Below are 26,930 nucleotides of genomic sequence, written 5' to 3'. Positions count from 1 at the left end.
TTCCCCAGATCTCAATCCAATCAGGATTTATGGGATGTAGTGGACAAACAAGTCTGATCCATGGAGGCTCCACCTACATGTACAGAACTTAAAGGATCTGCTGCTAAAGTCTTGGTGTCAGATACCACCGCACACCTTTAGAGGTCTTGTGGAGTCCATGCCAGGCAGGTGCTTTTAATGTTTATAACTAATGGGTTGTAAACGTACAGTACTGTATACATTATATCTGCTACTCTTGTATTATGAAGTATACCTGAAGTGTAGCACACAGACTTAGTCATATAATAGAGCTGAGATAATCCAGAGCCAGGCCAGGCAGCAGATCGACTGGCTCAACATATCGACTGTCTGCTAGCCAATGATGGTTTGTGACATTGTATATGGTTTAGGGCACTATATAAATAAAAACCTATAGAAACTGTAATACTTCTGTCATTCAATACAAGAATTTAAGTTATCAAGAGTTTCCAACATAGAAAAAAAGCACTGTAGAAAAAGTGTAGAAAAAAGGGCTGCACCTGCAAGTTCAGTGACTGTGCTCTGTCGTCCAGCTTCAGGTCTTTCTTTACGTACGCCATGAGCTTCTGCTCTGGTGCAGGAAATGACAGCTTCAGGAATCCAATAACAATCCGCAGGGTGGAGAGAGCTGCAGAAATCTCATTCAAAAACTGGAAATCATTCATGATGCAGTTCCTTTCGTTGGTTTTCAAGGGTTCCTGTTGGGGAAAAACCCGTAAATTATCATAAAAGCATGATAATTTTCAATAAGAGGCAACAAATAAATAAAGTTTTTGAGCATAATGATTTTTATCATCCACTTTTTTAATAAAATGCAAGATAAACACTTCTACTGTGAATGTCCTTTGTTACTTAATCTTATTTTCAGAGTATTTTGCTGAGAGACATCATCAATAGACACAATAATGAAGAATGACATGACTGTAACAGTGCTTCTCTTTATTATAATAAAACATGAAACATTAATGTAGAGCGGTATCATTTCATACCAGCTTGTCCTGCACTGTTCTGAAAAAGGCACGCAGCGTTGTTCCAGTGTCGTGTTTAAATAATGGAAGTGTCTGAAGGAGAAAAATGAGATGGGATGAAAAAAAACAACACATTAAAATAATCTAATGTAAACAGTTACAGTCTGAATAATGAAACAGCTTTTTAACTAAACCTCAACAATATGCCAAACATTTATTCTGATTATTTCACATCAATATCAAAGAACAACAAATCCGTTTACACTCCGTTGACACTGGAGGGTCCTACCACTCATGATAAACAAACATCTCCTTACAGAAAATATCACCATATCTACAATAAACATGTTTTTCAATCTGTTTATGTGGAGCTTCCATGTCCCTGTGAATGAGTTCTTGCTAGATAATCCCAAGCTGTCAGAGCTGCTGTTCTAGAGAATGAATTCACACCTGATGACTTGTCTCAGTGTAGGTGCAGAAAACAGTCATGTGTTCCTGTGCTAGGTTTTTTCAGCATGTGCTGGAGGTGACACTGGATAATGATAATGATCCATGTTGAAGCAAACTGAGTAACTTTATGGTGGGGTGATCAAACTTTACACAGCACTGTATCTTATTTTCTGCAGCCTGAAAGAAGCTTAAAAAATTGCTTACAGTGACTTTGATCATGGGTTTCTCTTTGAAGAATCGATCTATTATCTGCCGCTCCACAGTTTGAAAGTTATAGTTGGTGCTCTGTTTCCCGTCCTCGTACACCATGTGGTCGATGTTTGAAATGGCAATAGTGAGGAAGTCTTGCTCAGGAACACAAGTGATGACATGGGAAGGCTTGAGCTCCTGAGCAGTGATCACCTTAAACACAGGAACAATAATGATGATGATAATAATAATAATAATAATAATAATAATAAAACATTACCATGACGTTTTAATGGGCCATGTTCATAATTATAATGACAGCAGTGAATTTTAATTATTGAACAGAAATGAAATATAAAGATGAATAATGACTATTATTAATATTGTTTCAAACAAACAGAAAATAGCTTTTGAATTAAATTAATTGTGTAGATACAGGGTGATTCAGTACAATTGTGGATCACAGTACAATTCTAATTAAACTGGTTTATAATATGTATTTAATTTACCCCTAGTGATGAAAAGCATAAAAACACAAAACTATTCTCTTCTAGAACGTACTCTTTTTCTGTTACACACACAGTGTCTTGAGTTCCAGTGCAGATGTAACAGTGTACCTGTCTGCTGTCGGTTGGTCTTTTCTATGAAATCGTTCTGCGTCTGTACGAGGTACTTGTTATAATCTGAGCCACGGAGCCTTCTGTTGGTAGGAGGTCCAGGATCGTTAAGTCATCTTTTTCCTTCAGCTTGGCTGTAGGAAAAAGAACAATTTTCGTGATGATTTAACACACTCTCAGGTCATTTTCTAGCCGGTGTATATACGTATACAACACAGCTGGACCTATTTCATAGATTTACTCTTACAGTGGTGCAAAGATGAAATTAAAAAAAAACTTACAATTAATTGACTTTAAATGTTCCATAACAGCTTCATAATTTCAGCACTTTCGCTGAAGTCCTGTTGTTCATGATCTAAAGAAGAACAAAAAAGACAAGATCATTAAAAACATAGTACAACAGTAATTACTGATAACAACCTAAACGAATCACTCTCTACAATTCTCTTCATTAACTGTAAAATGTTTTATAGAAATATGTTAACACAGATTCTTGCCCCATTGTGTGTGTACATATCAAAGACAACGATCCACATCAGTTTACATTCATCTCACCTGCCACATTCTCCTTCCTGAAGGTGTTAATAGGCACATTATTGTAACACTGCAGATCCAGATTCACAAAATAGCACATCAGTTTCTGCTGAAGGCTCAGAACCTGAGGGAGATATCTGATGTGTCCAATGTGAACATGCTGTAAATACAAAAATAAATATAAATGACTCATGTGGTGTTCAATCTTCTCTGCAATAGACTGCAGGGTTTTATTCCAACCAATCAGGAGCCACAGCTGCATCATAGTAACGGTCAGCTACTTTCTCTATATGCAGAGTTGTATGAATGATGTGTGAACAAATTATAATCACTATAATCATAGAACTCGTACGCTTTTTAGGAGTTCTGAGAGAAGAGGAACATTTTTCCTTTCATCTTCCTGCTCAATTAAGTGACTGAAGCGCTGAATGGTCATCCTCTGTGTGAAGCTCCACATGATCGGAAGGTTGAACAATCCAGATGTGGGCAGGTCCGTCAGTGCTAGCTCCTTACTGTAGATCATCTTTTCCAAAGTACCCAGGCCTGCCAACCTCAGCATATTACTCTGAACCTCCAATAGCTGTGTCTCAAAATTCTTCAGAAACATCACAAATTATAATAAGATTCAAATCAAAAGATTGTTCAATTACAATAATATTTTTTATCATAAAGGGTTTGTAAATAAAAATAAAAAAGCACTCTGATAACCATCTGGTAAAAAAGAAAACTAAGTTCAGTCTTAGACTCCAAGTGAAAGTGACATTTTACCTGAAAGAAGGCCTGAAGTCTTTGGTGAATGACTTTCTCCCATTCCTCCCGTTTTTCCTCACTGTCTGTTATTTGGATCTGAAGGTTCGGCTCTGAATGAGAGCAGCACACAGTTACAAGTTTTTGTCCTTTCAAATACTGAGATTAAAAACCCCCTACTTGGATTGTATTAGCTTTATATGGAGATACACTGTCTATGTGAGATATCATAAGCAATACTAAAATCCACCATGTCAGGAATTTGTTATGTTATGATATTACAGCCTGGGACAGCCAGAAATCCTTCTTCAGTCTTTATTTTGTTATGAAGAAACCTTTTTATTTGTCAAAAGGCAGTGGTCTGTTCTCTAATGAATAACCAGGTCTCAGATGAGCTTCAGTTTGCTGTTTCTATGACGTCTGGTTCATCTCAAAATTCTTCACAGCACTGGTTCTTCTGATTTACTAACTCAGTACCAATAACATAATAAATTACTGTAGTTCTCCTGCAGTGTAGAGATGGAGACTTCTCCTAATGGGCATGATGCAACAATTATGTTCATTAAAAAAATAATGGCGAGCAGAAAACAGGAGATATTACCAGAGGAGCTCTCCAAGATGAACCTCAGAAACAAGTGGACGGTCATCTCAGCATCTTGCTCACTCTTTCCTAAAGCTTGGGCGAGCAGCTCAATGTCCTTCTGAAGGTGGTCAAAGAGGTGCTTCCTGATATTCAGTGCTCCTTGTGGCATCTCCGTGAGATTCTGAACATCCTGAACAACACCAACACAGGAACATCACACAGTTCAACATCTCCTGTTAAAACCACCAGCACTACAAAATTAACCATTAAACCACTTTGCTAAATGATAAACTAGCTAATTAACCCTCTAATAAACATTTGATTACAACTTAAATATTTGTGGGTCCTTGGTTATTTTGTAGAACTTTTTTTTAGAACAGTTGTATACCTATTTTTATTTTAATTTGGAACATACCTCTTTGTGTTCAGTTGTACCCCAGATCATGGAGGAGTGTATTAATGCTCGCACCAAGTGGAGGTTAGCGCCATAAAGACTTCTCTCTCCAACCTGCTCCTTCCGTCTGCTAGGATCACCGAGGTTGTGACCTCTTCCGCTGCCCTGTAAATTACTTATTTCAACAAAAAAGCCCTTGTAATTAAACCAAATAAAAATGATAAAATTACTAAAATCACCAGATGCAATCACTCATAAAATGCAAATGTTTTTTAATTCTTAGTTTTCATAAAGTTGTTGTTAAAAAGCATTTGGCGCATGGCATTAGGTAAACATCATGGGCGTTTTGGATCAATTCTGGTATTAAGCTGAATACTGCAAACTAAAGCTCTTTATATTCATGCATTTAACATTTACCTGAACTCTGTGAAACCTTCTACTGGTATGTGTCTCTCACCACCAACTTTACTGCCACAGTTAGCACACACTGATGTTACATATGGTCTCCCACACTAGGTTAAAAGCAAACAATAATTCATGGTGTTATTACAGTACAAGATGAAATATGAGCAAATTTCAAAAGCAGTATTTGAGAGATGAAGTCGATACTCACATTTCCAATTAAAACAGGTTCTCCACAAACACACACTGGGGAGAAAGAAAATTCATTCATAGAAGGAAAAAGAAACTTCACTGTGAACATGAGGAGCATTGAGTTCTGATACAGGAAATGAAGACAAGGAACACCCTTGAAGTCCAAAATCAGCTTAAATAGTGAGAAGACAGGGAGCGTAGTTGAGCACAGATTCCATTAAAATACAAACTTATTAATTCAATGACTGAAAAACGAGGAAAAATTGGACCTCACATAGCACCTCACATTGAGATGTTAATCACTTCTGACTGCCCATCACACAGCTACCGCTCCATAACGGGGCATCGGACACACATTATAAACTTAATGTAGTGTGCACTTTATAAATATAATATGGATTTGGATACATCAATTAAAGCAGATAGAAACCTTACCCCATATCTTCAGATTTTCTGCTTGAGCTTCGGATTTAAAGTTTTTAATCCAGACTTTTATTTCATTTACTGAGTTAGGCATAGTTGGGATGAAGGAATCCTGTACAACAGAAAAGTGTATGTTTGAGGAGAAAAGGAAACATTATCAATGTAGGCTTTACAGAAGTGTTTCGAGCAAGCTGTATTCCTCACTGCTGTTTTATTCCACCAGAACCACACTGTGCAATCACTGCTTACACCCTCGAACCCCAATATTAGCTAGACTGGATATTGTAGGAATGTGTATTTCTGATTCTCTGTCTGTCTGACTCTGGTTTTTGGGAAAATATTGAGTTCCGTAAATCCATCAGTTTTTCACTATAATGTAATTTGTGCTGCTGCTACAGGATATTTTGAAGACTTGTACATTAAATCAGTTTATTTTAATTAATTTATTTGAACTTATAGTGAATATTTAGAAATGTATTTTTGTCCTAATGTATTATTCTATTGAGCCTTGATGGTTTTGGTCAGATGGTTAGTTTTTAGGCATTTTAACCCTTATGTGTAAATAACCCAGTTGAATGTTTAGTGTTTCTATTTGACTGCTAACTCTAGTGTTAGTAATTCACTACAACATACCTCTGGTTTTTAAAGCTCAAAAGATCAAGGTGCTCAGGTATAAGAGCTAGTGTAAGAGATGACAAACTCTGCTCTTGAGCTTTGTTGGTGTTAACCCAGACAATAAAGAGTGATAACAAAAATAGTGTCTAACTGACAGGACTCACTGTATGAAGATCATCACTTTCTCACATAATGTAGAAGATCTCAAAACCTGAACTTTGCACTGACAGGTAATTAGCCACAAAACTTTAAAACAACTGATGAAATTACTCTGTAAAGTACCGACCTTGCAGTTTCCTGGACTGAAGCACAGAGCATTTAGCAGTTTCATCTCTGGTGCTGTAGAAACGTGTGCTACTAGGGCAGTGTGTAAGATAATCTGTGACAGACTGCAATCCCCAAGCTCTGATTGAGAGATTTTAACAAGCTGACCCCAGCTGGTGTCTGCGTTTGACTTCATCTTCATCTTCGTGATCTAAAATGAGTTACAGAGGAGTGTGTGTGATGTAGAGTCTATTAGATCATTAGTCAGTTCCCTAATACTCAGATCATATGTTGTGCTTCATTCACATTATAAATGGCTTGAACTATGCAGCAAAGACATGCAACGACATAAGAAACTCCAGTTTAGATATATAGTTATCATATTAATACTCCTGATGATTAATGCAGAGTCATGGCAGAAGACTCTGTAGTCAATCATCATGCACTGATGTAAGTAAAAAATAAAGAATTCTAAGTGTATGAACACTTCTCACCAGAGAGCCTGTACTGTCGGCTGAAGCTGTGTTCTGTGTGAGCTGCCTGAATGCAGCTAATGCCATACACACCTGGAAACACGCGCTGCCTTCAAACTCCTGGTAAATCAAACACATCATGATGTATATAGTCCGGTTATTTTCAAACAGCACATCAGCACATATACACAAAGATAACCATCACTAATTATTTTCTACACAAACAATAGAAACAAAACTAATAATTCTGATTATTACTATAATTACTATTATTTAAGTCCAAACCTGTGCAATCTCATGTGAAGGCTCTTTTAAAGCTCTGAATGAGTCAACGACTATCTTCTCATACATTTTTCCATACATCAGGAACTGATCCACTGCTCGTGTAGAGTCCTGTTAAATTGTTACATTGAGAATAAAATTACAGCTTTACAATAAAAAATGTTTCGAAATGTACAGATTATTTATCAAAAATAAACTTACATTCAATTTAATAATCATGACTGAAAGACAAAAATGTATGTTGTGTATGCTGTTCATTTGTTCCTTCATAACATCATGTTAATTCATTCCCAACTTCACATCTGATGAATTTCTGGAGAAGAATGTGCAGATTTGTACCTGTTCTTCTAACACCTCACTCGGTATAGTCCACTGAAACCTCTCACTCTGTCCCAGTTGATGGACCAGGCTGAATCCATGTGTCTCACAGATGTTGCGTAAAAGGAATATCTGTATCCACGGATTGTCCGTGTCAGACAAAAGCTGTTTCAAGCGTTGTAGGAGATGTCTGCACTCTTCAGCATCATCTGTGACCTCTAAAGTATAAACACAAAAATGAACAGGGGTTTTCCATTAATCCTCAAAAAAGTTTCAGAAATGACCACCACCACATGCTAATGCCTTGGTAAAGCTCCTGTAAAACAACACTATTAATTATTTTCTACTGTAATTATTTCAAAATAAAAGTCTCCAATAGCCCTAAAAATCTCTATTGGGTTAAAGAAACTGTAACGTTTAGTCTGTTACTATGTATGAATTTACTTGTTTCCAGTCTCTAAAAGCTACTTCTAAATTTGGGTAAAAAATAGCAAGAAGAAACTTTAAAATGTGGAGGATGATGTTGTAGTGCTAACGAAAGTAATGTGTGTGCCTTTTCATGTGTGTGTGGAGCTGCTCATACAGTACACACATTTTTTAATTGCACTGTGCTTGTGAATGAGAGTGTCAAAGTAACTGGAACAGTTCATTTTATTGACGTGAATGAGATAAGGAATGAAAGAAACGTAGGTTACATTAGAATATAGCAACTAAATGGTCTAAACTTTGTGTGGCTTTCACACAAAAATCACGTCCATGTGAATGTGTGCAAGGACAGAAAAAGTCACATTAAAAAGAACATATAGAGGTTGTATTCTGAAAGTAAATATTTTGAAGGACCTTCACACAGTACAATCCTGATGGCCTCAGATGCAACCGTGATGGCAAACCGCAGTTTTGCGATGGTGTGTAGATCCTCAGAAATCATGTTCTGGTCAGACTCGATAAACACACAGGTACCAAGACATTTGACTGCCTTGTTTATGAGACATCCTTGACTGGAAAAGCGGATGTGATCCTGCAGAATATTTTAATAAGTACAGTTTATAAAACAGAATATTAAGCTGAATAAATCTAAGCTTTTTCAATGTTGTTGTTTGGATGTTTCACACTGATGCATGGCCATTGTAAAATGGCATGATGTGTTGGATCAAGTGCTATTCTATGTGCTGCATTAGTGGGATGACAACAGGATTTGTGTTACTTCCATGACTTTATATTTGCTATGTTGGTTTCACTAATGCTCTTGATCATCCTACAAGCACTTTACACAGATTAATCTGATTTATAATAGCTGCTAGAAGAGTTTTATATTATAACGCCTTGGAGCAATTCGAGAGACAGTGCTGACCTCGATGCTGCGCACCACCATGAAGTAGATTTCATCAGCGTTCCTCTCGTTTGATTTCACAGCCTCTTTAATGAACATCTGGAGCTGAGGTGCTGTTTCCTCCATTCTGGCCCCCCCCAAAAAACAAACAAACACCAGCTCTCAATTTTAGGTGATTAGGTGATTTCACTTAAAAATAATAGCATGATGATACAAATATCACAATGCTAACAAATTCTAGATTCTGATTGGTCAAAAGTAAGAACATTATATTGGTATAGCTTAATATATTCTCTTAAACATACTGCAAGAAAACCACTGCCATTCAATTAGAGGTCAGTATTCACAATTATAAGATCCACTGCATCACGTTTTACTTTTACTCTCTAATGCTGGACAACTATTCTACGAGCAGAGATCCAAATGAACACAATACCCGCATTTCAGTAGGATCTTGAGTACGAGAGACTGGACAGCCGGGTCTGGGTTCATGTACTGCTGTAATGTGGACCTCCCACTTGTAGCTATAGAAATATGTTCATATCACTTAAGAAGAAACAATCTTTTACATTAAGGTTATTCATTCTTATTCATTTTAATACTGTTTATTTGTTTATTTTCTTTATGTAGCATAAATCTGAAGACCATTTTCACTACTGCAGGTAGTATTTTGTCTAATTCAGTCATATATATATTTTTTTATATATTTCAGGACATTTTGATATAAAATACTGATTAATTCACACACTGTACACAAACTACATTTAATTACAAGTTCTTAAATCATTACCTTCTGTAGATGGGCTACATCTTACATAGTCCATGAGTTTGTTCAGTACGTTGTCAGTCAGCTGCTCTTTGCTACTGATAAAGTTCCACATGAACTCCACGAAGAAGGAATTGCACTTTCTTCTAAATCGGTTCACTTTCAGAAAGGTGTCTCTGGTAAAACAGGAAAGAAGTGTACACTTAGAAGTTTCTAAAGGTTAGAATTTTTGAATTTCTTTCTGCAAGAATAAAATGATAAACATTTAATTGAGATATTCTTACTTGGCCACAACTCCACAAGGTTTGTAGTCTTTACTGATCGGTGTTTTGCATTTCCTACACTGTGAGTCTTCATGGTCCTTTAAACAAGAAATGTGAAACATGTGTCCACATTCCACCTCAGCTGTGTTGTCCTCTGTGAAATCTTTATCACAGTAGCCACATACGACTCTGACAGAAGAGAATAAAAGTTTTACAGTAGCTTTCTAAACTTTAATTATTATATATGCTTGCAAGTGACCTCTTACAATCGTCAGTTGTCTATTGTACAATGTACACTGGCCAGTCACTGAGGCAATTGACATTTAATAACCTGTCGTTCTTGAAGTTCTCTCAAACTTAATGTTACATAATTCAGTAAAAGCTGAAAATTTGTGGAGGAAAAATGTTTTAATTAATCTAATATTGTTTATACACTGATCAGCCATAACATTAAAACCACCTGCCTATTGTACAGTTCCATTTTGTAGAGCCAAAACAGCTCTGAGTCATTGAGGCATGGACTCCACAGACCTCTGATGGTGTGCTGTGGTATCTGAGACTAAGACTTTAGCAGCAGATTCTTTTGGACTTATCTTGAACTTGTTTGTTGGGCACATCCAACAGATGCTGGATCAAATTAAGATGTTCTTCAAACTGTTCCTGAGTGGTTTATTAGGTGTGTCAGGTAGCAACATCCTGCTGAACGAGGCCATGAACTCCAGGACTCAAGGTTTTCAGGAAACCTTTTCAGCAGTTTGTGCTACAGAAGCTTTAATGTAGGATCAGACCAATGAACTGGCCTTCACTACACACACATCCTTGTACCTTTATTGAGCATTTTACCTTTAGGGTACCATTAACATTCCACAGCACCTGCTGTTTTGGAGAATCTCTGACCCAAACGACTACAAATCACAGTTTAGCCCGTGATAAAGTCACTCAGATTCATACACGTACTAATTTTTCCTGCTTCCAATACATCGACTTCAAGAACTGACTTTTCACTTGCTGTGTAATGCATCAGACCCTGACAGGTGACACTAACAAGATCATCAGTGTTCCTCACTTCAACCAGTGAATCTGTGGTTTTAATGTTAAGGCTGATTGATGCATAAAGACTTTAATTCCTTGTAACATGGACCAGTGGATTCCAGGTTGATGCAACATGCTTATAAACTGACACCTCAGTAAAAAAGTCGATAAATTCAAACATATAAATGGCTAAATGTGAAGATCGATACAGTACAGACTCAATAGTTTTTCCTCATAGCTTCAAGTTATTTAAGATATTTAGCTGCACAGACACATTACTCATCATTATACTGATATCAGTTGTTTGTGTGTGTTAAAGTGAAACGTTTGTTGTTGTTCTCATCTGACAGACTCACTTAAACACATTACAAGCATTCTTGCTACATTTAGCCAGAGTCAGGATGACTTGATCAATCACAAATTCCATCTGTTTCCCTTCTTCTGAGTTTAGTTTCTGCACAAATAAAACATTGAGGGTTATTTACAGGATGATCATTAATAATACATAATGATTTATTAAACTTAAAAAGAATGGAAAAGAATTGTCATACCTTCCACGCAAACAACAGGTTTCTTACAAGAATGATCAGCAATTTATTTTCCATTTCCTGCTCATTTTGTAGGAGGTGGTCCATCAGTAGATAGATTATCCAGCTACTTTGCCAAATAAGTCTGAAATATGAAACAGGTATCAGTGAGCTGTTTTTTTCTGTGTGTGCAATAAATGTCTGTAACTTCAGTATTATGCAACTTGATATTTCGAGGTGTTGCTTATGGTGTAACTTAGTTACACCATAAGCAACAGTTAAAAAATTGAATGGGTCAAATGGTACAGTCCTCACACCATGAACTTATCACATGATGCTATTCTAATTATTTCTATTGTCGACTGAAGAAAGTTGACTTGAACCCTGGGATCATTTAAATAGGTTTCACAAGCAATTTTAATCAACAAAAATAAAACATTATTCATTATTCTATGTAAAATAGCATGTTATCCAAAACATCAGCTCATGAATAAGTCTGGAGTTAGGTCTGAGATCTGAATAATGATGTTTGTAATTTCTCTATTAAATCCTGACTGCAGACCCTTAAATCGGAATATGATCCAGTGCCAGTTTTTGTAATATCATATAGCTGGTTAACAGAAAAAGAGATCATAAATGTCATGTAAGTAAAACCCCTGTTAATATGTCTTTCATTTGTCTTTAAGTATTAAATGAATGTCAGAACATACCTGACTTTTGTGATTAGCATTTCTGCATTTTCAGCATGACATGATATCACCGAGTCCTCTGAAAGTATCAAGTCAACAGTCACAGACAGGGACTTCACTTTCTTTAGCCACTCCTGGCAGCTGACAAAATCTTTCAACTCATTTTCTTTTGGTTGAAGGCCCTGAAGAACCTGGCTGAGTGCCTTCAAAATAACAATATATTAATATACATCAAGTGTATATGATTGTGTTCTTCTGATGTGGATTGACTTCTGAATGGCAAAAATGAAACTCAAACAAAAATAAATCTTACCTCAGTTGCTTCCCCAGCAGTGACCACATCCATGTTTTGGGAAAATAAAGTGTAGAGAAGCTGATGGTTGTCATGCATATACTTATTAACTACATACAGCCATGGCAGAGGAACAGAGTCAGGATCTTTTCCCGTTAAATTGTGATAGAGACGTGGTGTGAGTCTAGTGAGTGTATCTGAAAAAGACTGCAGAACAGAACAGTTTTAGCAAATATACTGAAAACGAGAATAAAACCAAAGAACACAAATGAAACCTACAGACACTGGGAGACCTCCATAAAAACTCTCTCAGTATAGCTTGTCACTTTAAATCATTACTTTTTCCATTTATGTATAAAGTAGGAAATATAACCATAATACATTGTTATTCATCATTTTTAGAATTTGGTAATTTATTTGGTTAATACCAGTGGTATTATACCACCAGGAGATCGATCTATACAAGCAACAAGCAACTGGCTTGTGGCCATCTATAATTATGCAACATTAAGTCAACGAATCAACTCAGTAGAATTTTTTTATTGCTCCTAATTTTTCTGAATACCTCAGAAAATACTTCCTTCTTCACTTACCTTATTTAGTTCATGTGGACATGATGGCCTTGAGATGTTTACAAGATCTTCAGAAAACAGAGCAAACAGCTTATGGCCTGTGTGATGCTTTTAATCCAGGGGAGAGGTATCAGTTCTTCAAACTTCTCCAAAGTACCTTTTAGAAGGCTAACACATGGTCCTAGGAGAGTATATATGACTGAGTGAAGATGTACATACATGGAAATTCTTCATTACATACTTGGATTAACACTTGTGTTGAAAAAAAAATCAGTCACATTGGTTACAAAGAAATCCGGGATTGTTTGGAATTTCAGATTTTATTTCCTGGTATTCACATCTAAACGTGGTAAAGGACATAAAACACAGAACTTCCTGGTATCAGTAGCACCCACACTTTACCTTTCTTTGCTTATTTAAGGAAAGGAACAGATAGGTTTGATACGGTAAATTAAAGTAAATATCACTTTGCTTTTGCTCCTGTAAGAAATAAACAATGAGTAGTGTAAAAATAAGATGATGATATTGAAGATCTTAATGAAGAACAAGAAGTTTATTCCAGCAAGCAGTGACAAAATACATGACGTACTTTGGGTTCATCGGAGTCAGTAAGAACAATGAGCAAATTCTGCTCAAGCCTTATATACAGTTTTCCCTTTTGGTCATTTAAATGAAGTCCGCTTTGAATGTGTATTGAGTGTAAGAACTGAATGTCTCCCAAATGGTTGGGCTACACCTTGTTGTCTAGCTGATGTTCTTTAAATGTTAATCATTGGTCACGTACACCTTGTCTTGGTATTGTTACAATTGCTAGCACCCAAGTGGTCACTTTAAATGGTAATCGTGGTTCTACACTCCTCTTCAGTATGTGAAATGCTGATCAGTTGACTATGGTCAGTTCTAAAACCTTCCACTTTCCCTCTGATGAAGTCCCTGTTGAATAGGCAATGTATTTTCGATCATTGTCTTGCTACAAGACTATTCCTGATGAACAACCTTGTGTCTCATCTCAGCACAATCCAGTCTGCTCTTCTGATTCTCACTGCTGATCAGTGGTTTCCATCTTTTATTGCCCTTTATTTTTCTGCTCTTGAAGTCTTCTCCCAATAGTGGATTGTGACTTCACTGGACTCTTGAATTTGGGGATTTCATCCCATATCTCCAGTTTTTCATTCTGCTGTTGCTTAGAACACCAGTTGTTATGTTTTTCAGTTTGTTACGATTGTTGCAATGACTATGAGGAATGTGCAATGCCTCTAACTTATTCTCTTGCTTCAAAATGGCTTGCTTTTCTCCCATGGACAGGCCAAAAATATTTCTAAGTGTTGATGTAGCTAGTTACTGTCTAACAATAATCTAACAGGACATACTGTGCAAAAAAACAGTGTTCCAATATTTCTACATCCTTAAAAAATGGGGGTATGATACAAAATGTGCTATGCTCTATGTCGTTACACATATCTACCTATAAATAGCAGCAAACGTGAAAATCTAAACATTCAGTTACACCAGTAAACATGTTCTTGCTGTTATAAATACACATTTCTTTTTGCCATGATTCTAGAGAGGGTTTGCATTTAGTTTATCTGTGCAAATCGTGCTTCAATCTTATTAGGTTTGTTTAATAAATCCACATTCACAATTCACACAGCCTTCGGTATGTCTTATCAACTTTTACCCCATGAAATTTCACCAATGTAATTAATATCATTTAAATAGCGTACTGTAAGGTTCAAATACTGTATTGTATTTTTGTATTGTACAATAATGTAAAGAAAAACATCAGGTGTTTTCAGGCAGCTCAAACATCATGTATTACCTTTCAGATTGATGACACATGACCAAATCTCCTCAAATCTCTCTTTTAAAGCCCCAGCTAAATGGGAAATGACGAGTCCATGACTTTGTCTGGTCTCCACTTGTTGACAGAACAGATACCTGCCCCTGATAGCTAGAAAATAGAGCAGAAAAAACATAAAAATGATAAAATATAATATATAAATTAACTATATATCTTAATTAAAGTCAAGGCAAGTCCAATGACAAACATATAAAAACATATACATCGATCAGCCATCGGTCAACATTAACCCACTGACAGGTAAAGTAATTGATGAACACAAGATGGTCATGGAGCCCAAGAATCATGGAGGAGTGAAGGCTAGTCTATCTGGTCGGATCCCACAGAAAGCTACTGTAGGTAAAACTGTAGTAAAAAGTGACTGCTGGTTTTATAGAAAGGAGTCAGATCACACAGAGCATCACAGTATATGCAGTTGTAGAGCATCAGTGTGACCATGCTGACTCCTTTAATCACCCAAAGCTCCTACAGTGGAAGAAGAACTGGACACATCAAAACTGGACCATGGAGCAGCAAAGGAAGGAGGCCTGGTCTGATGAATCACAATTTATTTTACATCATGTGGACGCCGGGGGTGTGTGTTACTATGGGAAGAGGGTAAGCTTATGGATGTAGTGTGGTGCTCTGGGCAATGTTCAGTTGGGCAACATTGGGTCCTGGACTTCATGGCCTCTATCAGCAGGAGGATGCCTCTTTGACCCACTGCATAAACCATTTCAGGAAGAGTTTAAAGAACATTACAAAGTTTAAAGTGTTGACTCCAAAATCACAGATCCCAAACTGATCCAGCATCTGTGAGATGTGCCGGACAAACAAGTCTGATCCAAGGAGGATTCACAACACAACTTACAGGACCTAAAGGATCTGCTGCCAACCTCTTGGAACCTTGTGCCACCAAACAGCCCTAATTGGCTTTAATGTTATGGCTGATCTGTGTTTAATACATTAATGAATACTTATACATATCACATATTTATAACAGCAATTAACCATAGGACTGATTACAGATTAATTAAAGTTCTAAAAAATAATATTTTAAATGAACATAAAAGGTTTAAACAAAGCCCATTTTTCCTTAATTAAGAACAACAATGAATACTTACATAGTGACAGGAATGTGAAGCAGATCCCACTGATCCTCCTGAAACACATTCAGCCAGAAGTCAGCCTTTTCCAACAGCTGATCATTGATCAGATTATCGAGGTTGTTGTCTCCATCAATGACTGCCAGTATGTGTGGGCAATGGCTAAGGCTACGCTGTCCTCCAGATGAACCCACAGCACATGCCTAAAAAGTAAATACATTTTTATTCAAGTATTTCATTCTTTTTCTCCTTTTTATTTTTATAATACCTTTAATTCAAATAAACTATACGCAATATGTTTATATACCTGAATGAACTGCCTTCGGCAACAAAACGATCAGAAAGTGCCTGAGCAACAACCCAGTTCTCTTTTCCTTTCTTTTTCTCCAGCTCTGAGAGGAAACTGACTATTCTCCTTTCCAGTGATTTAATAAAAGCATCAGATGCTGTTGAAACAAATTCATTAATGTGTACATTTTCTCATCCTACTGATAAAACAAAACTGAATAAAACTAGTCATGCACTAGAGCTAGAACATAAAAATGATGAAGCAATGGCAGCTGCTTATAACTTTGTTTCTAAAGTCGGATCATTAAATCCACACAACACTGCATTAGTGAGGCATCATTTCCAGTTACTCAGTAAAGAGATTGTTTCCAGTTGACTTCTCACCAGAGTATTTCTTCTGTAGCAGCGCATGGAGAATCTCTATACGTTTTGTTGCTCTTTGTGTGTTATCTGCTTTGTCGTGTAGCTGCATAATTCCCTTCTGTAAAGACTTCTTCATTAACAAGTGTGTGCAACCAATACATGCAGCAATGAAAAATAGTATAATAAAAATATATTTATTTAAAATAGAATCACTCAGAACAAATTCCCAAACATAAAGCAAAAGAATTACTTTCTGTGGTCAATATAAACCTTAGTGCTGTGTCACAGGCTGACCAGAAGCCCCAACACTGGACTCAAAGTCTAGCCAAAGTGCTGTTTAGAGGGACGCACTTTACACAGAGATAAGCAAGGACAGGCCTAATTTCACAGTGACAGTCCAACAATAGAAAAATTCTCAATGGCCTAGTGCACGGGTCGTCAAGCTTAAACACTCAAAGAGTCATTTGGAGCCGTTTCCCACAGAAAAAAACACAGGGAGCCACAAAACCCTTTTGACATCTAAAATGAAGATAACACTGCATATCGTTTTTTACCTTCATGGAAAGTATAGAAAAAACTGTAGTTTGTTGCATTATGAAATCAATGATCTGCTACCGAGTAAACAAAATTTTACTTCTGCAAGCAACAAAAATATTTTGGACAGTTTGAACTAACGTTAACAAAAAAGATGCTGGGTTGAAGGCTACTTTCAAATAAAATGTGCAATGTCTAATTGAGTCCTCTTCGTATTAATGACATCAAAATTTTAACTTGCTGGCTGCAGCAAACTAAAAATGCGTCTGCGTGTCAGATTGCTCAAGTCGTCAGTCATGACGCATATTTTGAGCGACAAAAAATTAAACACGGTTTATTTTAATGTTACAAGAGCATCATAATCTTAGAATTTAGAATTACATTTAAAAAAAAACAAACTAACTAAAATAAAATTAATTTAAATTAAATATTTATTTTCCAAATATACAGGGAGCTGCAGCAGAGGGATGAAAGAGCCAATTGCGGCTCTGGAGCCGCGGGTTGCCGACCGCTGGTCTAGTGGAAACATTGTGTGACAGGTCCCTAAACATCTGCTGAAGCTGAATGTGGAGTGCAGTGGAAGAACACACACACAAAATACACACACACACACAAAATACACACACACACACACACAAAATACACACACACACACACACACACACACACACACACACACACACACACACACACACACACACACACACACACACACACACACACACACACACACACACACACACACACACACACACACACACCTTACCTGTTTTTCAGAAAATGTGGTTTTAGGACTATCCACATCAGGATTGCCTTTAAATATGTAAACAGTTACTTTTACCAACATTATAAGTATAATTACAACACTATATGGCTATAACTATAGTAGACTACAGGGCAAAAGATATTAAAATTGCAAAAGGCTGCAAAGTGATATCAACATTACCTGCTGCAGAATTGGAACATTTTGCGAGAGTCTCTGAGACAGTCGTGCATTTCTGCAGTTCATAAATCTTTCCCGGTAATCCTGGAGTTCCGATTAGTTCATCTATGTGTAGTGAAACCCAGCCGTCTAAAATGAGACACATTCACAGTGACATTTGAAACATTCAGAAGCCCTTATACAGAGTGACTTACAGAAGTGCTTTGGAGTCTATAACGCTAGTTAACCGGGTCTGGATTCACCGTGTACAGGTATGTGCACATTATTCATAAAAGCTACAGCTTTGTTTATTGCACTTTGCAATTTAAAAATATTAAACAGAAATAACCTCCAAATGTAGCAATATATCCACAGCCGCCCTGAAATCCGAGGGAGCCTTGTGAGAATGACAACATCAAAAGCAGCTCCATGTGAGGCTGAACATCTGATCCGTGAAATGCTGTGTCTGAAAGTTTCACACATTTAATAAACAGGAAGATTGAGTTAACCTCACGGCAACAACTACAGACTATGAACAAGGCAAAGCAGAAAGAAAAATGTGAGATCACCAGGAGCATTACAAAGAAAAACAAAAGAAACCAGAACCAGAACTAGTGGTGGTAAATCCAAAGTCAACTGAGAAACAGGAGTAAGTGATTAGTGATGTGCAGGGGTTGATGGGAAATGTAGTTTCAAACATAAGGCATAACCATTTCATGTATAAATATATAACAGTAATAATTACTGCAATAAGGGACAAAAACATTTTTAATATACTGTCAGGTCCACAAATATTTGTTATTCTTTTATTAGCTGTTGTAGACTGTTCTACCAAGTGTGTAACCGGATAGGGAGTGATGACAGGATAGGAATAAAATGGGGGTAAGCTCGTGTACTATATATATATATACACAGCATGGAAGCAATAGCCGGGGATGAGCACAGAAGCGTAAACTCTTTGCTCTATGGAAAAGGTAAACTCAACTAAAAACCTTTTTCTTTTTGAACTCCTAGTGCTTATATTTCCTCTCAGTGCGCTATGTGGTGTCGTGAGATGCGCTAAATGCAGCTACGTGACCAAGAGTCTATAAAGAGGCGTGCAGGTGGCCACAGGTTTGCCTAAAAGGCAGCTGCAGCGTTACAGTACCCGCGCCCCTAGAAACGGCCCCTAATGGTATGCTTGGTCTCTCTAACCACTTCCGGGTGCACGATGTGTCTTGCAGGGACCCATGAGTGTTCCTCCGGACCATAGCCCTTCCAATCAACCAAATACTGACACCTTTTCCGTGACATCGGGCGTGGGGTGGGGCCCGGTCAACAGATGGCGCTAGAGAGCTACAGAAGTCTGGCTTCAGCCTGGAGACATGGAATGTAGGGTTGATCGTCATGGACTGGGGCAGCTGCCATATGCTTTGAACGGCCCAATGTAGCATGGCCGAACTGGCATTCGAAAGGTGACATGCCCATGGTGGAATGCCAAAGAGTGTTGAGGGCAAACTCAGCCCATGTTAGATGTCTGATCCAGGTTGCCGGGTTGGAGGCCTGCCAAACAATGGAGAGAGTGAACCAACTCCTGGTTTACAATGGCAATGGCACCTATTAGGCAGCAGAAAGCCCCAAAACCGGCTAGCAAATTGGGGGGCCCCAATCCGAGACTAAGTCAGAGGGGAAGCTGTGTGTCCATATGATGTGCTGTAACATGAGTTCCACTATCTCCTTGGCTGAGGAAAGTTTGGGCAGTGGGCCAAATTTGCCTGCCTTAGAGAATTGGTCCACTACCATCAGGATCACACTCATTCCCTGGGAGCAAGGCAGGCCGGTGATGACGTCCAGGGATAGGTGTGACCACAGATGGGACAGTATGGGCAAGGGCTGGAGCAACCCCTGTGGGTGCGTCAGGGGCTCTTTGTTTTGGGCGCATGTCTGGCAGGCAGCCACAAAAGCCTGAACGTCCTCTGAATGTTGGGGTCCTTTGACTGGGGGTCGCACTGACAGGAGAGTGTGTCAAGGTTCAGTCTCTTGTCCTGCTAGATGTAGGTCAGGTTTTTGTGGTCTGTCTGTATAAGGAATGGGTGCTTGGCCCCCTCCAGCCAATGCCTCCACTCCTCCAGAGCCAATTTAATGGCCTGGAGCTCACAGTCCCCTACATCGTAATTCCTCTCTGGCACCATCAGCCGGCAAGAGAAATGTGTGCAGCTCTTCTTTGCTCCTGACCACTGGTACAGAAAGACCTCTACTCCTATGTCAGAGGCGTCGACCTCCACTATGAACTGGACCTCTGGATCAGGCACCCGAAACACGGGGGCCGAAATCAGCCTCTCCGTCAAAGCCTCAAAGGCCTCCTGGGCCTCAACGGCCCATACAAACCTCCCCTAAAGCTTATTGGTCAGATCGCAAAGTGGGCTGGGCAAGGTAAAAAAAAAAGTTTAAAAAAAAATTTGAAAAAATAAAAAGTTAGTGAAGCCCAGAAAGCATTGGACTGCACCGACTGAGGATGGCTGAGGTCATTCCTTGGCCGCCCTGATACAGAGTGTATTCAAGCTCAGGCTGGCCCAAGAGAACAAAAAGCCCAGGAAAGTGATGGTATTCACATGGGACTGTAATTTCCCAAGCTTCATGTATTGGCCATTCTCAAGGAGAAGCTGCAAGACTCGGTGGACCTGTACGACATGTTCCTTCCATGAACTGCTGAAGATGAGAATGTCGTCCAGGTACACAAAGGCATAGCGATTCAGGGTCTCCCTGAAAACCTCGTTGATGAGATGCTGGAAAACTGCCAGGGCATTTATTAACTGCATATGAGAGCCACAGACCACGACTGACTGCATGGCCCAATTATGCTGCCGCAACCAGGGAAAACCTGGTTGACAATTTTGGCCTTCTCAGAAGGGAACTGAGAGGGCTGCATCTCAAACACAAATAAACATTGCAATATAAATGCATGGTAGCCCCCTGGCAGCCCTGTGGCGGGGGGGGCAAACATGTTTCTGGAACCGTAGAAGCTACCGTCTCCAAGCTGTCTACAGCTGATCAGAAACTTGCTGAACATATGGATAGGGAGTGATGACAGGATAGGATTAAAATGGTGCAAATATAAATAATGGGAAAGTGAAGGGGGTAAGCTTGTGACATACATATATGACTCTGAAAACTCAATCAAAATGCTTCTTCTTTTCGAAGACTTTTACGCTATGCCACGCATAATTTTTTTTATAACTCCTTTTGGTGTGTATATATATTACCTCTTAGAGCGCTACGTGCTCTGATACGTATTACTGCTCTAACTCTGGCACAGACTATATCCACACACCGAGTGCCGAAACTCAGGGTCTTAAATAGCGGAGTGCACGGGTGTCGCGAGTTGCGCTACTTGCAGGTATGCGACCAAGAGCCTATAAAGAGGCATGCTGGTGGCCACGGGTTTGCTTGAAAGGCACCTACGAGGTTACATATTTCTTGGTTATTTTGCTAATCTTTACTTCTTAAGTGCCAGTTTTTAAATGTCCAACTCTGCTTATAAACAAATTTAATACATGAAAACATGCAAAACCCATGAACATACAGTACAGTAATATATTATTCATTGGTTTCTGTGTTTACCTCACACAGAAGAGAAGTCGCTGACTTTGTTTTGGATCATTAAAGTAAGACTGCAGAAGCAGAAGCTTGCGTGCTCCTGCATCAGCAGCAACAAATTCACTAGAAGAAACAAAATCACTTTGGTCACAATACTGGAAAGCAACAACAAGTCTACAGATTATCTTTTAGAATACTATAGATGAATTTGTTTACTTAAAATCATTGTAAAATAATTCTAAAACATTTGTATTGTTAGATATTTCTATTGTTAATATATGTATTATTATTATTTTATTTGTATTATTATTATTATTATTATTATTATATATTATTATTATTATTATTACTACATCCGGTAACATTATTACCTCACTGTTTGAGAAAATGACTGCTCTGTGTAAAATTCATTCAGCAGGAAGAGACAGGAATCACTTTCCACAATGTCAAGCTCCTTACTGATTTTCTCCACATCTCTTTTATTGAGCAGTCGAGAATATGTAGATACCTGTTTTAAATAATGAGTCATAATAAAACAATTAATTCAATGCATTATTATATAGAATTCTATGAAGAAAAATGAGGTGACAAATACACATGTAAATCAAACCTCAAGGGAAATTCCATCGGTTTCAGTCTCTCTGTATTTTTTTAAAGCTTCTATTAGGTTGCCATGTGGCTGCTTTGTAAAATACACCTCAAGAAATCTCTCAGAATGTTCCTCCATGTAATTAGTTGCTCTCAAAACTGAATCTGGGGTTGCACACTGAAGAAGCATTTCCTGGGCCTTTTCAAGAACTTTCACTCTCTCATCTTGATCCAGTTCCTGGGACAATATTTGTGGAGCGCACACCAGAATGATAGACGAGCATGTGTCTTCTGTGTAACCAACTATAGTGTCGTATTTCCTACTGGTGGTAAGGAGCTGGTCTCGCTCATTTGAATCCCGTGTAACAAATAGGTTCAGCCAGTCCTCCAATTCAGTCTTCATCTCCTGAGCATGGTCTGGGAGAATATTGCTCATCTCCAAACAGTGTTTTTCCAGTCGATTTAGCAGTGGTGTTGGGAACTGCTCATACACTGTTCTCTTCTCTTCAATGACAATCAGTCGAAATTCATCTTTGACTCTGCATTTAACTCTATGGGATCCTAGCCCCAGGTCGACATAGTAGCTCCCACCTAATTTTACGTAGCACTGATTCAAAGCATCATAGAGACTTTCATATAGGCTTTGAATATTAAGAAGGACAACTGACCTTCCTGTCTCCATGCATGTTTTTACTCTGTTTACTGTGCGGCAAACCTGTGAGTATTCCTCATCATGTGGAAATCCTGAGCCAAAGATGATTTCAACACTGCTTTCATCAATGATGTTCTGGGATTTTAAAATCTGAAGAGCAGCATGATTGATTGTCGGCAGCAGAAGGTACCTGGAAGTAAATCCTGAGGTCCTTATGTCCAGGTTTTCTCTGAGAAGTGAGACCGTGTCACATTTCTTAGTACTTGATTCATAAATAGTTTCCAAAACATTGAGGGAAAAAATTTCCAAAACATTGAGAGAATCCAAACCATCAAAATTCCTTTGCACAGCTCTTGTTAGATCCTCATCTGAAGGACTGCCATTTTTTTTAATGGCATAAGACACAACCAACTTTACGAGACTGTAAAAATCCCTGAGGCCAAAGAATTCAGTTTTCTGTTCTTTAAGTACTTTTAAGTAGAACTCTGTAAGCTTTCGAATCAAACATGCAATCTCTGTGTTGACTGGTTCCTTATCACTTGAACAAATGTCACAAGCTGTACTTTCCAGCTCATCTGTCGCAGGAGATGTTCTCAGAACCAAAATACCACGATTCATCTTTGCTGGATCCAATGACCAGTTGGAAATTCCAATAAATCCAACTTTCTTGAACTCATTAGGACTTTCATCATCAACACATCCATATTCCAGGAGGGGGTGTAATGTTTTCAGTGGCATTTTTGGAGAGTCTTCTGCCAATCCAATTTCATCCAGGACCACAACAGCAACATATTCATTCAAATTTTTCTCATTCTGGAACTGTGCACACTGCCTGAATATTGAGATGATGCCATCAGGAGATGAGTGTGGGCTGCACTGGAATGAGGCCAGCTGTGCCTGCTTGTATCCTTTAAAAAGATCATTTGGAGAAGCCTTGCCCTGCATTGCATGAGCAGCAATTGTCTTGGACAAAGATTTTGAGCTTCCAGGTTTTCCAATCAGAAACAAAGGGATTCTTAAGTTCATGCACACAACCATCATGAATACATTCTCTTTCAGAGCTTTATTCTTTGCCACTGAAGTTGGACAGTCAACGTTTGAGATGAATACATCTTTACAAAGCTCAATCTCTGTCAGAATATCACTGCAGGACAGAGAGAAAGCTTTTGAAACTTGTTCCAAGTATTCATCTCGTTTCTCTAGTGAAGCCATGTAGCAGACTCCGACTGCAAGAATAAGTGATCGCACCAGATCATCATCAACACCTCCTTTGTTTCCTCTAATTTTGTCAATTTCCTTAAATAATTTCTGCCTTTGTTGATAAAACCACATGACTGTTTTCAAGCATCGCTCTATGTCTCTGAGACTGACCATCCGGCATTCATCAGTAAGCTCTGCCATATGCTTCTGAGAGGCAGAGATTACCTTTGTAAATAAAGCCTGCTGTTCAGCATTGGGGAGGTTTTCTTTGCAAAAGAAAGTCTTGACCATCTGTGTGATATAAAGCTCCTGTGTGAGCTCATTTAACTTTCCAAAGTCCCACACCAGAGGAGTAAGGCTTGGTGGTAGTGGCTGAACTCTGTAGACCAGCTGACGCATTGGTATCTGCCCAAGTTTCTCCTCCGTATTCTCACTTCTGACTCTGTATCCCAGTCCAGCTCTTTCCAGTTGCTCTATGGCCTCCTTTGAGTGCTTTCTGTAGGGATTACACGCTGCAATGATCTTAAGTCTAGGTGCATCAATTTGTTCCCCATTTACCGTCTTGTCACACATCACCTCTTTGATTGCATTAACAGCTTCTGTTGTATTAGCTTCATCAAAGAATAGCACTGTATCTAAATTATACTTTTCGTTCTCTTTTGAAATCTCGATTGCCTTCCTCACTTTCTTGTAAATGACATCTGATGATGTGCCTCCATGCACTCGCACTACAATCAGGTTTTGTCTCTGCTTCCTTGATCTCAGCAGGTCACACATGAACTGGACCAGTCGGGTCTTTCCACATCCTGTTTCTCCCATGATGATCACAGGAATGTCAGATTCAAATCGAAGGTGAATCGCAAGGATTTTCATCACATTATCTAAAGTCAACTGATACGTATCATCTGGATCCTTCACGGTACTGACTCCTAGCACTCTGCCAATAATATGAAGTTGTTCAACACGGCGCAGTTTCTCAAAGTTAATGTTAAAGGGCACTCTTTGAGCTGACAACTGGCTATAAAGTTTCTTATCAATAATCCTCTTTTCTACTACCTCCTTAGTCTGAGCATCAACTGCATCTAAATTTTGAATGTGAAATCCTAAAAACGTCATGGACTCATTATCCGCATTGAATAAGATGTAAGGATGTGCCTGTTGTTCCCATCGTCTTCGCAGCTGAAATTCTCTGAGAACTGCGTCTTCTGCTGCTCCATCTTCTGCTGTCTTATCACTGTCATCCGATGTCTTCAGAGATCTCATGGAAAAATCCTTGGACATTGTCATCATGAATTTCACAACAAATTTTTTAAAGCCTGTCAGGTCATCTTTTAAGGCAGGGCTACAAAAAATAGACTGCTCACATTTCTTCAACTGACTGTTTAGAAAGTGTGTAAAATTTCTGAGTTCTCCCCAAGATGGGTTTTTAATGTCACAGAACTGCAACAGACACTCCAACCATTCTTTTGGTGAATCTTCCACAGATCCAGGACTGAACGAGAAGCTCTCCAGTTGGTCTTGTTTTAGTCTGTAGATTTTAAAGTACTGGTAAGTGCGCTGAAAGGCTTCACTACGAAATTCTGCATTGTCCATGAGCCGGTAGTCTTTATCATACGATCCTTGCTGCTCTAGGTGTCTCAGGGTTTCCTCAGGGGTAAGACACTTCACAGATGGTAACATTTCCAAAATTGCATCTTCTACTTGAGATGAAATCTGAGAGTAAAAATAATTACAGAAGTTATGGTTTTACTAAATGTTTAAAAATAGATCTTGATTCACCTTAATACAAGATTTATAAAAGATTACTTTAATACATTAGATTTTAATTAACCAAGTTTTTTTTCCTAAATGTCTAGAAAATGCAATAAATACGAATACACTACATGAAGGACTCACCTTTTCACATTACAGGATACATACAGTAGAGGTTTAAAAACACTTGCTAGAGAAGCATGTGTGTGTTTATGAAATAAAAATTAATTAGAATTAAAGCAGAATCTAGTCCAAACATCAAGCCAGCAGTTTCTGGCATTTAAACTCACAACATATTTACAGCATTAAATCTAAGCCTGGTGATTACCTCAGAGCTGTGCCGGTCACATTCCCTGTGCTTTCGTTTTGTGTATTCCACTAAGTAAATGTGGGAGTGATTGTATCTCCATATGATCCCATCAGGGCTCTGGAAACACCTCAACACAAACAGCTGCAGCAGAAAGGTGTACAGTCCTTTTGTCACCTGAACAGAGAATTTAGTGTGGGAGTCAGTAAATGATATACAGTACAGCAGAGTTGTGTTCACAATAGATTAGATGTGGGGAATATCTCTCTGCTAAATGGCGATAAATCGCTAAAGGTTGTGTTACAGAACGGCCTCCATCACACAACTCAGAAACTCCCAGCTGTCATGTCATCTTCAGAATCAGCATCAAACTCCATTTCCCAGAATGCACCATGAACTACAAACAGTGACTACAACACCCACACACTAGGTGTAGTGTCACATACACAATTACCAGCTAAGTGATCACACACCTATTTACAACTGATGTACCAACACTTTATTCTGGATTATTTGTGATGGTTTTTCAGCACTTCATGAGCACACTTAACAAATTGCAAACCACAAGATTACTGCTTAATAACCAGTGCTTTACTTTCTTTGTGATTCTGGTTTAAACTAGGGTAACAAGATTACATATTATACAATAAAAATACTAACCACAGGAGGAATGTCAAAGTGAAAGATTCTTGGGAATTTGTCTGTGGGTTTGTCCTCATACTGCCGCAGCTCAGAGACAATGTCCTCAGTCCTCAGGTGTGACTGGTTTATACGGATTGTTTTATGAGTAAATCCTGCACTTCTGAGGCTTGCTTCAGACTCTTTCACAAGATTTTTCACATACAGGGATTTTCCTGTTGTA

The 26,930-nt window shown here is 38.4% G+C and overlaps 1 protein-coding gene across 1 annotated transcript in view; it reads right to left on the bottom strand.

The window, feature by feature from the left end:
• Nucleotides 1-449: 449 nt before the first annotated feature.
• The window catches only part of LOC125145527 (E3 ubiquitin-protein ligase rnf213-alpha-like), a 54,003-nt gene continuing 27,522 nt past the window's right edge, over nt 450-26,930 (bottom strand). The window contains 44 exon segments of the mRNA XM_047818692.1: nt 450-716; nt 1,008-1,079; nt 1,641-1,842; nt 2,245-2,302; nt 2,305-2,376; nt 2,520-2,597; nt 2,798-2,936; nt 3,129-3,371; nt 3,545-3,636; nt 4,125-4,296; nt 4,522-4,675; nt 4,918-5,012; nt 5,114-5,148; nt 5,530-5,629; nt 6,419-6,607; nt 6,891-6,989; nt 7,155-7,262; nt 7,491-7,687; nt 8,310-8,487; nt 8,821-8,926; nt 9,236-9,323; nt 9,590-9,741; nt 9,850-10,017; nt 11,217-11,314; nt 11,412-11,532; nt 12,098-12,279; nt 12,390-12,575; nt 12,962-13,041; nt 13,044-13,121; nt 14,760-14,811; nt 14,813-14,891; nt 15,905-16,038; nt 16,041-16,089; nt 16,194-16,332; nt 16,559-16,689; nt 17,827-17,884; nt 18,018-18,143; nt 18,343-18,373; nt 18,375-18,459; nt 21,594-21,692; nt 21,941-22,077; nt 22,180-25,722; nt 26,090-26,245; nt 26,729-26,922. Coding sequence (XP_047674648.1) covers nt 450-716; nt 1,008-1,079; nt 1,641-1,842; nt 2,245-2,302; nt 2,305-2,376; nt 2,520-2,597; nt 2,798-2,936; nt 3,129-3,371; nt 3,545-3,636; nt 4,125-4,296; nt 4,522-4,675; nt 4,918-5,012; nt 5,114-5,148; nt 5,530-5,629; nt 6,419-6,607; nt 6,891-6,989; nt 7,155-7,262; nt 7,491-7,687; nt 8,310-8,487; nt 8,821-8,926; nt 9,236-9,323; nt 9,590-9,741; nt 9,850-10,017; nt 11,217-11,314; nt 11,412-11,532; nt 12,098-12,279; nt 12,390-12,575; nt 12,962-13,041; nt 13,044-13,121; nt 14,760-14,811; nt 14,813-14,891; nt 15,905-16,038; nt 16,041-16,089; nt 16,194-16,332; nt 16,559-16,689; nt 17,827-17,884; nt 18,018-18,143; nt 18,343-18,373; nt 18,375-18,459; nt 21,594-21,692; nt 21,941-22,077; nt 22,180-25,722; nt 26,090-26,245; nt 26,729-26,922 — 8,822 coding nt within the window.

The sequence above is a fragment of the Tachysurus fulvidraco genome, chromosome 9 (genome assembly GCF_022655615.1).
Source record: "Tachysurus fulvidraco isolate hzauxx_2018 chromosome 9, HZAU_PFXX_2.0, whole genome shotgun sequence".
Classification (NCBI taxonomy): domain Eukaryota; kingdom Metazoa; phylum Chordata; class Actinopteri; order Siluriformes; family Bagridae; genus Tachysurus; species Tachysurus fulvidraco.
The sequence above is the reverse complement of the archived record's forward strand: the minus strand, read 5'-3'. Positions and strand labels throughout refer to the sequence as shown.